This window comes from Giraffa tippelskirchi, chromosome 1 (genome assembly GCF_054371585.1).
Source record: "Giraffa tippelskirchi isolate mGirTip1 chromosome 1, T2T-mGirTip1v1.2.pri, whole genome shotgun sequence".
In the NCBI taxonomy this organism is placed as follows: domain Eukaryota; kingdom Metazoa; phylum Chordata; class Mammalia; order Artiodactyla; family Giraffidae; genus Giraffa; species Giraffa tippelskirchi.
The window spans coordinates 18,534,218-18,548,609 of record NC_137275.1 but is presented as its reverse complement, the minus strand read 5'-3'; the positions used below and the strand labels follow the sequence as shown (position 1 = coordinate 18,548,609).

Genomic DNA, 14,392 nt, shown 5'->3' with positions numbered 1-14,392 from the left:
CTTTGATATGATTTAAAAAAATATTTATAGTTCTTTATATTGTACAAGAAAGATGAAAGTTGTGAAACTGTTGGTTGTATTATTGAACACACTTCCTTTTTCAGTTGGCAACTATAGAAATATCAACTAAATGACAAAAAATATTTTCAGTTACTTCTCTACTCTTTTACCAGGTGAATAAGGGATTCTTATTTTGTCTTCCTTAATATTTGTGATCATAAGGCAAGCACTACTTCAGGTATCTTGCCTTTTGTGCAAAATGATGCCCCTTGAAAAAGCAGGCAGTATATGAAAAAGCCTTTATATATAGATGTTGAATTTTGTTTTCTAAGGCTTCTTGTTAATTCAGTTTTTTCCTTTGATAGTTTGAAAAGGCTGAAAAAGTTAAAGTGTTAGTTTCTCAGTTGTGTCTGACTCTTTGCGACCCTATAGACTGTAGCCCGCCAGGCTCCTCTGTCCATGGAATTCTCCAGGCAAGAATACTGGAATGGGTTGCCATTCCCTTCTCCAGGGGATCTTCCTAACCCACGGATCGAACTTAGGTCTCCTGCATTGTAGGCAGATTCTTTACCATCTGAACCTCCATGGAAGCCTGCAAAGGCTGAGGGCTTTCTTAATTGCTTTGGTCTTATTCTGTCTGGAGCAATGTCTCGTTAGTACAGAGCAAATGATTTATTTTCATTGGTAGTTGACATAAATATAGATACTGTTCTTTGAAGTGGTGGTTATTAACGTTTGAGAGTACTGTAACATTATCTGTGAGGATACCAAGAACTGAAAATTCTGTGGTTTTCTAAACAAGTTAAAGTGATTTGGATAAATTATTTAGAGCTTGTTTCCCTAAAAAAGGATTCATTTTGATTATGAAAGTAATAGATATAATAGATATACTTGGCATAAAAAATGAAAATGCAGAAAAATACAGTGCTGTTTATAGCAATTTATGTAAATATGAGTTGTGAATGGAGATAATAGAAAATATTAACAATACATGACTTATGGAACATTTTGAATTGATATAAAATTTTTGAAGAATTAGTTTCAAAGTTAGGGCCAAGTCAGTTGTAAACTCTATCCTTGCCACATGGTAACACCACTTTTGCTGGTAAGTAGAATTAACTTTTCTGTGAGGGTGAATCTTGAATTATGTGAATTTTGAGTTATATAAGGCCTTCAGTTATACATTTCTTGCATATAAATGTGACCTTTAGGATAAGAAGAAAAATGAAAACTACCTGTATTATCACTCCAAGAGATAATTGTGATTCCTCTCTTGATGTATGTATATAGAAATACATTTTGATAGTGTTTTTATGTACTTTTTTATCCTTTTTTTCATTTAGTAAAAACTTCTATTATCAGAAATAATTATTATAATAATGACACTGTATATAATTATTTTTTATATATATATAACTTTGTAGTATCTGTCATCTTTATGTACCGCAACTTAATTAATTACCATAAATACCATTATGGGTGATTTCCATTTTTTTCCTATTACGGATATTTATGAATAACTTTACAAATGAATATTCTGTATATGTGTGCACATGCACGATTTTTTGGGGGGATTTATTTTTTAGAGGTAGAATACAGTAGGTAAAGAGTATATGTGTTTTGTGTTTTAAAGGATTCGAAGAATGGTTGGATAGCATACTGCCAAATTGTTGTCCAGGATGGATGTACATGTCCATAGTTCTTTTGGTGGTACATGTTATGTCCTTGAACTGGGCTTTTTTAATTTTTTTTCAAAGATCTTTGATTTGTGAGATTATCTGAGGATTAGAAGAAGCTAAAATAGATATGAATAATGACAAAAATAATGAAAATTCAGTAAAATTTATTTTGGAAATGTTTTTTAGCTTCTCCGTGTTTTTCCAATGCAGCAAAAAGTTTGAGTCCCTTATAGTAACAGAATATATGTGTACATATCAGGAAAAAATAACTTATTTTCTACCATCCCTAAAAATTTTCTTGGTGAAATAGTCATTCTGTGTCTTTCTGTTATCGCCTAGACAGTACAATGTTGATTATAAACTGGAGACCTATCTGAAGATTGCTCGGCTATATCTAGAGGACGATGATCCAGTCCAGGCAGAGGCTTACATAAATCGGGCATCGTTGCTTCAGAATGAATCAACCAATGAACAGTTACAGATACATTATAAGGTAACAGATGGGCTGGTTTGGAATTAATTTCGTATTGGAGAATCCCACAATATTAAGGTGCTCCAGAATATCTGATAAATGCTGTTGTTATACATTAGAAATTCTCTTTTCTTTTACTTTTTAATTTTTCCCCCAAATTGAAACATTTTCCCTCTTATAGGTATGCTATGCACGTGTTCTTGATTATAGAAGAAAATTCATTGAAGCTGCGCAAAGGTACAATGAACTCTCTTACAAGACAATAGTGCATGAAAGTGAAAGACTAGAGGCCTTAAAACATGCTCTGCACTGTACCATCTTAGCATCAGCAGGTAAACAAATCATTTATGCTTTAATGAACAGAAGGCTATCTTTGCTTAATAATTTTAGGTTCATTGCTATCCACTGGAGAAGGGATAGGCTACCCACTCCAATATTCTTGGGCTTTACTGGTGGTTCAGCTGGTAAAGAATCTACCTGCAATGCGGGAGACCTGGGTTCCATCCCTGGGTTGGGAAGATCCCCTGGAGAAGGGAAAGCTACCACTCCAGTATTCTGGCCTAGAGAATTCCATGGACGGTATAGCCCATGGGGTCTCAAAGAGTCGGACACGACGGAGTGACTTTCACTGCTATTTGAGGATTTGGTGAGAAACTTCTTCAAGAGGATATCTTATTAATACAATTATGGTAAAGTTAATTAAAACATTTAAGCAGTAAGAGTAGGTTGCTAACTTAAAATGTTTTAAAAATATGTATTTACCAGCCTGTTACCTACAGATATTAGGAATTGTTAAGAGATAATCTGAAGGTTAGTTCTGCTAAAATATCACTGAAGAAAATGGATATTAAATTGAGAATTACACAAAGGGAAATGAAAATTAAAATCTAGAAATGGGGGATATAATTAATGTACCGCTTTGGGGATTTTTAAATTTTTTATCTTCAAGCCTCAGTTTTAGACCTGGCACTTATCTTTTTCTCCAATAAATGTAAGTAGTAAACTATTCTTTGTCCTTTTTACTAAACTACAGCATGTAAATCATTCAACTTATAAAGCAGGAAAGGGCATTGAGAGGAAGCGCTGATAATTCTAAGCCATGGCGTTTATAAACATTTTATAATGTTTGTTTTTGAACTGTGTTCAATTGAGAGCCTAATGACATATTCAGACTACACATTTCATTCTCTATGAAGCAGTGATCTTATTTATTTTATTTTTGTTACTGAAAAGACAGTACATAAAATGGTACCACTTCCTACTCTGAAGAACTATTACTGATTTCTTCTATCTCTTCTCAGTATATAAGTGTGTGGATATCCTCCTTTTTATACACAAATGATAACATGATATTCACACTTTTGCAAGGTGCTTTTTGTATGTGGCTATCCATCACAGTGGTCTTTATACAACACATAAAACTCATTCTTTTCTATTTTCTATCCTTTGGCTTTATCAGAATTAATCAGTTAAGATGCTGTAGTGATTATATGTGTATGTATAGGTTAAATTCTTGAATCTAAGGGTGCATACATTTAAAATTTTGATAGAAATTAAAGTTGCCTTTTAACGTTACCCTCTAAACAATAATGTCTGTGTGTACCTAACTGTTGTTGTGTTGTTCAGTTGCTTAGTTGTGTCTGACTCTTTGTGACCCCATGGACTGCAGCAAGCCATGCTTCCCTGTCCTTCACTATCTCTTGGAGTTTGCTCAAGTTCATGTCCATTGGATTAGTGATACTGTCCAACCATCTCATCCTCTGCCGCCCTCTTCTCCCTTTGCCTTCAGTCTTTCCCAGCATCAAGGTCTTTTCCAGTGTACCTGATTACTCACACACATATTTCCAAGTTTTTTAATCCTTACTAACCTGGTAGAAGAAAAGTAATATTTCATTCTAGTTTTAATTTGCGTTTCATTTACTATGAATGCTTTTGAGCATCTTTTCACCTGTTTAAAAAAAATCATTATTGAAAAACCCATATTTTTTGGAGTAAATTGGTCTGTTTATATTCATTAGCCATTTTTTATCTTTTTCTTATAAAAACTGTTCACATATATAAGAAATTAACAAGTTTTTCTCCCAGTTTATTATCTCTTTTTTGGCTTTATTTATGAAATTTTTGCCATTCAGAAACTTTAGATTTTTATGCAGTTAAATATTTTAATCTTTTATAGCTTTGGGGTTTTGTTAACTTGCTTAAAACGTCTTTCCTATTCTGAAATTACATATTTTAGATTCCTTCATGTTTTCTTCTGGTACTTTAAGTTCTTAAATCCTCTGATCTTTCAGTTCAGTTCAGTTCAGTTCAGTTGCTCAGTCGTGTCCAACTCTTTACGACCCCATGAACCATAGCATGCCAGGCCTCCCTGTCCATCACCAACTCCCAGAGTTTACCCAAACTCATGTCCATTGAGTCAGTGATGCCATCCAGCCATCTCATCCTCTGTCGTCCCCTTCTCCTCCTGCCCTCAATCTTTCCCAGCATCAGGGTCTTTTCAAATGAGTCAGCTCTTCGCATCAGGTGTCCAAAGTATTGCAGTTTCAGCTTCAACATCAGTCCTTCCAATAAACACCCAGGACTGATCTCCTTTAGGATGGACTGGTTGGATCTCCTAGCAGTCCAAGGGACTCTCAAGAGTCTTCTCCAACACCACAGTTCAAAAGCATCAATTCTTCTGTGCTCAGCTTTCTTTATAGTCCAACTCTCACATCCATACATGACCACTGGAAAAACCATAGCCTTGACTAGACAGACTTTTGTTGACAAAGTAATGTCTCTGCTTTTTAACATGCTGTCTAGGTTGGTCATAACTTTCCTTCCAAGGAGTAAGTGTCTTTTAATTTCATGGCTGCAATCACCATCAGCAGTGATTTAGACTCTGAAAAATTGAGAACCCTAGAGAGCTTTTGTTTATGTAGAGTATATCTGCTGTTTAGTGTATTAGAAATTGAAGTGAGGAATTTGTAAATATTTATTAATTCATTTAAAAGTAACAATAATAGATCTGTTACATATAAACATAAGTGACTATTTTTTTTGGACATACCACATGGCTCCTTAGTTCCTGACCAGTATTTGAACCGACATCCTCTTTAGTGGAAGTGCGGAGTCCTAACCACTGGGACCATCAAAGAAATCCATGCTTGTTTTTCTAAATGGCTAGTTATTTGACTTGGCATTCTTTATTGAATTATGCATCCCTTTTCTCCCTGTTGATTTGAAGCACATTAAAATAGATTTCTGGACATAGTATTCTGTTCCATTAATTAGCCTGTGTATTTATGAATGTGCTAATACTATGCTCTTCAAATTATTATAGCTTTATCTTTATAGTGTCTTATTATTAGCAGATCTTCTTACTCTTCATTACTCTTTTCTAAATTTTCCCGGCTTTTTGTTATATTTGCTTTCTCTCACTGTCTGTCTCTCTCACACCTACGTGCATGCATGCACACACACACATACACACACACGTTTTGATGTATCATTTTAAAGTAATTTGAAGGCCATCATGACACTCCTTCATATAGCATGATGAATCTCCTAAGAATAGAAACATTTTTTTCTGTGTCACTGCAATACCGTTATCATCCCTAAAAAAGTTAACAGTGATTCCACTGTATAATTTAGCAGCTGGTCCATATTATCACTGCCTCAGTTAGCTCAAGGATATCTTTTATACCTGCCTTTTTCATCTTAAATAAGGAGCAACTTTATGTGTGATATTTGCTGATTATGACTCTTTCGACTCGTTTAGTCTAGAAGAGTTTCCTCACTCCCCCTGCCCCCAACTTTACTGTGGTATAGTTCACATACAACATTGTATATAGTTTCCTCACTTAAAAAAAAAAAAACTTTTGCATCCAGTTAAGCTGACTGTGCTCTTTTCCGCTGGGGGCCCAGTGTGCAGTGGCTGCAAACAGCAGCCTCCTTGGTAGCGTATGCAGCCTGTTGCCTGTACGGTTGCCCTAAGGGACCTTGGATACAGCTCTTTCCAGTGGACTTTCATGACTAGCATGCTGTCCCCAGTCTAGGCTCCAGACAAGTATGCGTGGTGCCTTTGGAAAGCCCCGGGGCACAATGGCCAGGGTCCACATTGGCCAAGTCATAATGTCCATACGCACTGAGCTGCAGAACAAGGAGCATGTGATTGAGGCCCTCTGTGGGGCCAAGTTCAAGTTCCCTGACCGCCAGAAGATCTACATCTCCAAGAACTGGGCATTTACTAAGTTTAGTGCAGATGAACTTGAAAACATGGTGGCAGAAAAGTGGCTCATCCCGGATGCTGAAGGGTCACATATTATATATACAATCCTAATGGTGGCACTCTGGAAAAATGAGGGGTCCTGCCCTTATGAGAGCCTTGGTGCTTTCCCCTCCTGCCTCTTGCCTACCGATGAATCTTACTTTCCTGTCCAAAAAAAAAAAATACTGACTTTGAAGTTATTATATAGAATGTCCTTCATCCTAGAATTTTTGATCTACATGTTATGTACTATGCTTAGTCTCATAGTTGTGTCTGACTCTTTGCGACACCATGGACTATACCCCACCAGGTTCCTCTGTCCATGGAATTTTCTAGGCAAGAATATTGGAGTGAGTTGCCATTTCCTCCTCCAAGGGATCTTCCCCACCTCGAGATTGAACCTGTGTCTCTTGTGTCTTCTGCATTGGAAGGTGGATTCTTTACACTGTGCCACCTCAGTTCAGTTCAGTTCAGTTGCTCAGTCGTGTCCGACTCTTTGTGACCCCATGAACTGCAGCACTCCAGGCCTCCCTGTCCAACACCAACTCCTGGAGGCAACCAAACTCATGTCCATTGAGTGAGTAATGCCCTCCAACCATCTTATCGTCGTCCCCTCTCCTCCTGCCCTCAATCTTTCCCAGCATCAGGGTCTTTACAAATGAGTCAGCTCTTCGCATCAGGTGGCCAAAGTATTGGAGTTTCAGCTTCAACATCAGACCTTCCAATAAACACCCAGGACTGATCTCCTTTAGGATGGACTGGTTGAATCTCCTTGCAGGCCAAGGGACTCTCAAGAGTCTTCTCCAATACCACAGTTCAAAAGCATCAGTTCTTCGGCACTCAGCTTTCTTTATAGTCCAACTCTCACATCCATACATGACTACTGGAAAAACGATAGCCTTGACTAGACGGACCTTTGTTGGCAAAGTAATGTCTCTGCTTTGTAATATGCTGTCTAGATTGGTCATAACCTTCCTTCCAAGGAGTAAGCGTCTTTTAATTTCATGGCTGCAGTCACCATCTGCAGTGATTTTGGAGCCCCCAAAAATAAAGTCTCTCACTGTTTCCACTGTTTCCCCATCTATTTGCCATGAAGTGATGGGATGGGACCAGATGTCATAATATTAGTTTTCTGAATGTTGAGCTTTAAGCCAACTTTTTCACTCTCCTCTTTCACTTTCATCAAGAGGCTCTTTAGTTCCTCTTCATTTTCTGCCATAAGGGTGGTGTCATCTGCATATCTGAGGTTATTGATATTTCTCCCGGCAATCTTGATTTCAGCTTATGCTTCTTCCAGCCCAGTGTTTCTCATGATGTACTCTGCATGTAAGTTAAATAAGTAGGATGACAATATACAGCCTTGACATACTCCTTTTCCTATCTGGAACCAGTTGTTGTTCCATGTCCAGTTCTAACTGTCGCTTCCTGACCTGCATACAGGTCACCTGGGAAGCTCTTTTTGATATATATATATTGTTAATTTATTCCTTAATCCCATAGATTCCTTATAAAATAGAAATTATAGCCAGAGGTTATATTAGATTCAGGTTAAATTTTTTTCTAGCAAGAATACCTTATAATGATACTATGTACTTGCTGTTAAATCATGTCAGAGAGCACCTACTGCTACATTGTCTCACCGTTAGTGATGCTGAGTTTGTTCAATTAATTAAGGTAGAAACTCCATTGTAAAGGTACATTGTCCTCTTTGTATTTTGTAAGCAATTCATGGGGTGCTGCTTTGACACCACAAAAATTCTGTTTTCCAAATTCCTTTCCATAATTTAATATCTATTAATAATCCTTGCTGGATCACTCATTGCATATAATATAAAATGAAAATGAAAAATGGTGAATTATTCATTCTTTGCTCCTTTTTTTTCCAGATATCACTGTGAACTTTTTCTCTGCTTATTCTTCTGCATGTAGAAGCACACAAAACTGTACATATAGAAACATGTATGTACAGAAAACATGTATACACAGAAAACTGTACATATCAAAAGTATACACTTCAGTGAATTGTCACAAATGAACACCATCATATAGTCAGTGTCCAGAAAAAGAAACAAAATATTACCAGCACCATGAAAGCCTCTCTGCTCCTTTCTCCTAATTGCTAGCCCTAACCCCCAACCTCTAATAGCGGTCATTAGTATATATTAGTTTTGCCTGCTTCTTATATAAATGAAATCATGTAGTACATATACTCTTGTCTTTCTTCTTTTGCTCAGCTTTATGAAATTTATCCACATTGTTACACATATTTTCTTCATTTTCGTTGTTATGTGGTATCCCATTCCGTGAATATACCACATTGTTTATCCTATTGCCTTGTCATTGGCTATTAGTAATAGCACTGCTATGATGCGTATTTGACTCAGTTTTTAAAATTTATTTGTGTGTTACAATAAATTATAGTTGTGATTCTTTTTGATGCTTAAGTTGTCCCAGATATGACCAAATTATGTCTTTTTGACGTGGCCCCCCTGTTAGTCTTTGAGTACTTGCCCGATGTGTAGTATAAAAAGATGCCTTAGGCCCCTTTTGTATTTTCCCTGCTCCAGTCGTGAAATCAGCTATTTTTTAAGGATTTCTAGTTCCTTTTAATGAGGTTAGCAAGATCAGGATACTAGGTATGCTCGCTGATGTTGGGTGTCATTGTCATTAGGCTCTTTCAGTATATAGAGCTAAAAATAAGTTTAAAAAGAAAAACTCTGTTCATAGTTTTATTTCCATTAGTTCACTTTTTAATGTCATTAGTTATCATGTGATTTTTCACCACTTAAAGGTACTTGAAGGTGTAAATTGAGACTATGAAAATCAAGTTTTCCATCTGAGAAATGTTTGTTCATCTTTCATCAATTTTTTATTATTACCAAAAGGATGCATGTTTGTTACAGAAATGTAAATAAGCAAGAAGAAGAAAATAGCAATCAGCTATAATTTGAACCATTTGTAACATTTTGGCATGTGATTGGTTCTCCATATCCATGGGTTCTGCATCTGCAAATTCAACCAACCATGGATTAAAAATATTTGGGGGAAAAATTTTTAGGAAGTTCCAAAAGCAAAACTTGAATTTGCTGGTGCCAGCCAGAACTATTTACATAGCATTTACATTGTATTAGGTAATATACATAATCTGGAGATGATCTAAAATATAAAGGAGGATATATGAAGGTGGTGCAAATAGAACATTGTTTTACTTAAGTGACATTTGCATTGGCAGGTTTTGATATTTACTAGGGAGTCTTGGAACCAGTCCCTGTTGGCTACTGAGAGAATGATTGTGTATCATAGTCTTCACAAATGAATATACAGTTGATCCTCATTATTTACAGATTCCATGTAGGTGAATCTACCTACTCGCTAAAATTTGTCACCCCCTCCCAAATCAATGCTTGAGGTGCTTTTACAGTCATTTGCAGACATGTGCAGAGCAGCAAAAAATTTGAGCCCCTCTACTTATATTGTTTCCAGCAGGTGTCAAACAAGGTGATATTCTACATTGTTTCAGCTCTCCTACTATAAACAAATGTCCTTTTTTGTGGTCTATTTGATACTCTTCACATTTTCATGCCTTTGTTGATGGTTTTGCTGTTTTTAAATGGTCCCTAAGCATAGTGCCATAGTAGTATCTTGTGTACTCAAGTGTGGGAAGTCTGTGATGTGTCTTATGGAGAATATACGTGTGTTAAGTTAGATAAGTTCTTTCAGGCATGAGTTATAGTATAAGCCATAAATTAAGGAGCCTTTAAACAAACACACAAGACAAGATTACATGTTGACTAGCTGACAAAAATGCTGTGACCAGAGGCTCATAGGAACCTAATCCTGTGTCAACCCTAGGAGCAGCAGTTGAGTATTCACTAATTCAGTGTTGGCAGCAACTTTAAGGACATAGCTACTACAAATAGTGAGGATCAACTGTATATTTTAGTAGGCAAAAATGGGGTCCTAAGAAAGATTGTTTTTCATTGAAAAAAGAGTGCGAATATTTGATGCCCGTTTGTTTCCCTTAGGACAGCAGCGTTCTCGGATGCTAGCTACTCTCTTTAAGGACGAAAGGTGCCAGCAGCTCGCTGCTTATGGAATCCTAGAGAAGATGTACCTGGATAGGATCATCAGAGGGAATCAGCTTCAAGAGTTTGCTGCCATGCTGATGCCTCACCAGAAAGCAACTACAGCTGACGGTAAGGATGGCTTCTTATGAGTGTGTGGCAGTGAATGTTCAGGTCACACTAGGGGGACATGTGTTAAATTTGAGGAGTCTTGATGTCTTTCTGCAATATTTTTATCTAATGCTTGATAAAAAATGAATGTTGACTGAAGATGAATATCATACATGAATATGAGTTTGAAATGTAAGGGTAGACCTATTGGAAAGCATTTTTTGGAATATTTTTTGGAAACTGAAAAGGCAGAAGAATTATAGGCTTGGCTTATAGCACTCGATTTTTTTTTTAAAACTCAAACCATTTGGTAAGTACCTTAATGAATTTTAAACATCAGTTTGTAACAGAGCATAATTACCCAGTCCTATTTTAGATAGAGCAAAATTTGGCACAGTAGCTTGCGCAAGCTTATTAAGGGGTAAGTGTTTCCAATAAGAATAGAACTTGGTGTTGTGTTTCCTACTATTTGCTTAAGTCAGACTGTCTTTGCTGGGAAAGAATTTTTAATAGATGCTTGTTCATAACATCAACAATTTTATGTATGTTTATCTATAGAGGTTTTAAGGTAGCTTATAACAATAGCACACATGACTAAAAATATAGATGTAGACCACTAGAAATATGGAAAAGGTCAAGACAGACATGCAGATCTGTCAAACTCATTGCCTTGGATTCGCTGTCATCCCATATTGAAGAGAATCTAGCTGTGTAGAATTATTTATGTAAGATTTGGCAAAAAGGTTTATATACCTCACCAGTCACTGCCCTAGTTCCCAGATTTACTAAAGCAATTATATTGACCTATTGAATTTCTTTTATTTAATTGTACGTTAAGAAGCAAATAAATTAATTATTATCTTTCTGTCTAAAGGAGATAATTTATTCTATAGGATATTTTTTATGCAGGTAGTGAGAAAAATTCCATTTCAGTCTTAGGATTAGTTGTGATTCTCCCAAGCACTTGATTTAATTTAAGTAATGTGAGTTGATAAAATGATTGATTTTCTTAATTTGGTAGCCTGCTAGAAAGTTTAAAAAATTAAACTTGTAGCCCACTTGTAATGGGTGTGTTTTGACCATTGCTATTCTTCTTTTTCTTTTTTAATTTTAAGTTTTCTTGTCTCCTGTGTATTCTGAGGAACTTTAATAAACTGTTTTGTGGGAAGTTATCTGATAAAAGCCAAAGAAATAAGAAAAAGTTTCCAGAATTGATATAGTTAAACTTCAGACTTGACTTTGTGCTTTCTGGCCAAAGAAAGAGAAAATAAAATCAGATTACTCTTCTAAAATGAGGGATTCTCACTAGGATCTCTGAGAATGCACATGATTTTCAAATTTCTCACTGGAGACTATGTATATAGGACAGGTATTTTGTCTTCTTCTTCTTCCATTTTAGACTTTGTTACTTTATTTATTTATTTTTCTTGACCATCTTTGTTTATTGTCATTACAATCCCTAGGCTAGCAATCTTGAGACATAGTGTTGTTGTTATTATTACAATTCAGTGGTTTTAGTATATTCCCAGGGTTTTACAGTGTTACTGCTAAGCTATTTTCTGCTCTGTAGATTTGCCTAGTCTGATCATTTCATATAAATGGAATCATACAATATGTGATCTGCTGTAACTGGCCTCTTTCACTTAGCTTGATGTTTTCAAGGTTCATCTGTGTTGTAGTGTGTATCAGTATTTCATTCACTTGTATTGCCAAATAACTTGTGTTACCACATTTTATTTTATCAGCTGATGGACATTTAGGTTCTGCTGTGAACATTCATGTAAAAGTTTTTGTACGGACATAGGTTTTTAATTTTTTTAATTTTTAATTCTCTTGGATGTATATCTAGGAGTGGAATTACTGGGTCATATGGTAGCTAATGTCTATACAAAAACTTTTACATGAATGTTCACAGCAGCATTATTAATAGCAAAAGCAACCTAAATGTCAATCAACTGATAAAGAGGTGTGCTGCAGTCCATGGGGTCATAAAGAGTTGGACATGACTGGGCAACTGAATAGCCACAACAGCAACAGCAACATGGTAACTATGTTTAGTCTTTTGAGGAGCTGCCAGACTGTTTTCCAAAATGACTGCCCCAGTTTACATTCCTGTGTGTGAGGGTTCCATTTTCTCCATATTTTCTCCCGCAGTTGTTATTACCTGTCTTTTTGATTGTCTTCATACCCACTAGTCAAGTGTGGTATCTTGTTATGGTTTTGACTTGCATTTCCCTGAGGGCTTAATGATGTTGAACACCTTTTCGTATGTTTATTAGCCACTTTTAAATTGAGTTATTTGGTTTTTTATTATTAAATTGCGTGAGTTCTTATGTATTCTAGATGTTATCATTGCCAGATAAATATCTGCTCCCATTGTGTGTGTTGTTTCTTCACTTTGTTGATGATATCTTTTGAAACCCAAAAGTTATTAATTTTTATGAAAGCCAATTTATGTTTTTTCTTTTGTTGCTTGTGCTTTAAGTGTTGTATCTAAAAGGCTATTGCCTAATCCAGGGTCATAAAAAGTTGCTCTGTTTTCTTCTATAAGTTTTATAATTTCAACTCTTACACTTAGGTCTTTGGTTAATGTTGAGTTAATTTTTGTATGTGGTGTGAAGTAGGGGTCCAACTTTACTTTGCCTGCGAATATTCAGTTGTCCTAGCACCATTTGTTGGATTCTTATTTCCCCACTGAATTACCTTGGCATCTTTGCTGACAATCAGTTGACTGTAAATGTGAGTTTATTTCTGGACTCTAAATTCTATTCAGTTATTCTGTATGTCTGTCCTCACACCAGCATTCCACAGTCTTGATTGCTGTGTCTTAGTAGTAAGTTTTGAAATTAGAAAATTTGAGCCTTCCAGCTTTGTTCTTTTTCAAAATTGTTTTGGCTTCTCTGGGTCCTTTGAATTTCTGTGTGAATTTTAAGATGAGCTTGTCAATTTCCATGAAGAAGCCAGCTGAGATTTTGTTAGGGACCTCACCGAGCCTGTATATCAATTTGGGGAGTTAACAATATTAAATATTCCATATTTTCCTATTTATTTAGGTCTTTATAATTGGAAAGTGGCTAAGAGAGTAGATCTTAAAAGTTCTCATCACAAGAAAAAAATAACTGTGAGGTGATGACGCTAGTTAACTAAACTGGTGATGATCATTTCACAGTATATACATATATCAACTCACTGTGTTATACACCTTAAATGAATGCAATGTTACATGTTAACTCAGTTCAGTTCAGTCACTCAGTCGTGTCTGACTCTTTGCGACCCCATGAATTGCAGCACGTCAGGCCTCTCTGTCCATCACCAACTCCCAGAGTCTACCCAAACCCATGTCCATCGAGTCAGTGATGCCATCCAACCATCTCATCCTCTGTCGTCCTCTTCTCCTCCTGCCCCCAATCCTACCCAGCATTAGGGTCTTTTCCAGTGAGTCAACTCTTCGCATGAGGTGGCCAAATATTGGAGTTTCAGCTTCAACATCAGTCCTTCCAATGAACACCCAGGATTGATCTCCTTTAGGATGGATTGATTGGATCTCCTTGCAGTCCAAGGGACTCTCAAGAGTCTTCTCCAACACCACAGTTCAAAAACATCAATTCTGCGGCACTCAGCTTTCTTCACCGTCCAACTCTCACATCCATACATGACCACTGGAAAAACCATAGCCTTGACTAGACGGACTTTTGTTGGCAAAGTAATGTCTCTGCTTTTCAATATGCTATCTAGGTTGGCCATAACCTTCCTTCCAAGGAGTAAGCGTCTTTTAATTTCATGGCCACAGTCACCATCAACAGTGATTTTGGAGCCC

The 14,392-nt window shown here is 36.4% G+C and overlaps 1 protein-coding gene and 1 non-coding gene across 4 annotated transcripts in view; both read left to right on the top strand.

Annotated features, from left to right (window-relative positions):
* The window catches only part of COPS4 (COP9 signalosome subunit 4), a 42,261-nt gene that overhangs the window by 18,400 nt on the left and 9,469 nt on the right, over window positions 1-14,392 (top strand). For all 3 annotated transcript variants that reach the window (XM_081583301.1, XM_081583291.1, XM_081583283.1), the window contains exons 5-7: window positions 2,019-2,172; window positions 2,333-2,483; window positions 10,426-10,596. In XM_081583301.1, coding sequence (XP_081439427.1) covers window positions 2,019-2,172; window positions 2,333-2,483; window positions 10,426-10,596 — 476 coding nt within the window. The remainder of the gene's footprint in view (window positions 1-2,018; window positions 2,173-2,332; window positions 2,484-10,425; window positions 10,597-14,392) is intronic.
* LOC145521787 (small nucleolar RNA SNORA70) lies at window positions 6,012-6,144 on the top strand. The gene has a single exon (XR_014065687.1). It is a non-coding gene; the product is annotated as a small nucleolar RNA SNORA70 (small nucleolar RNA).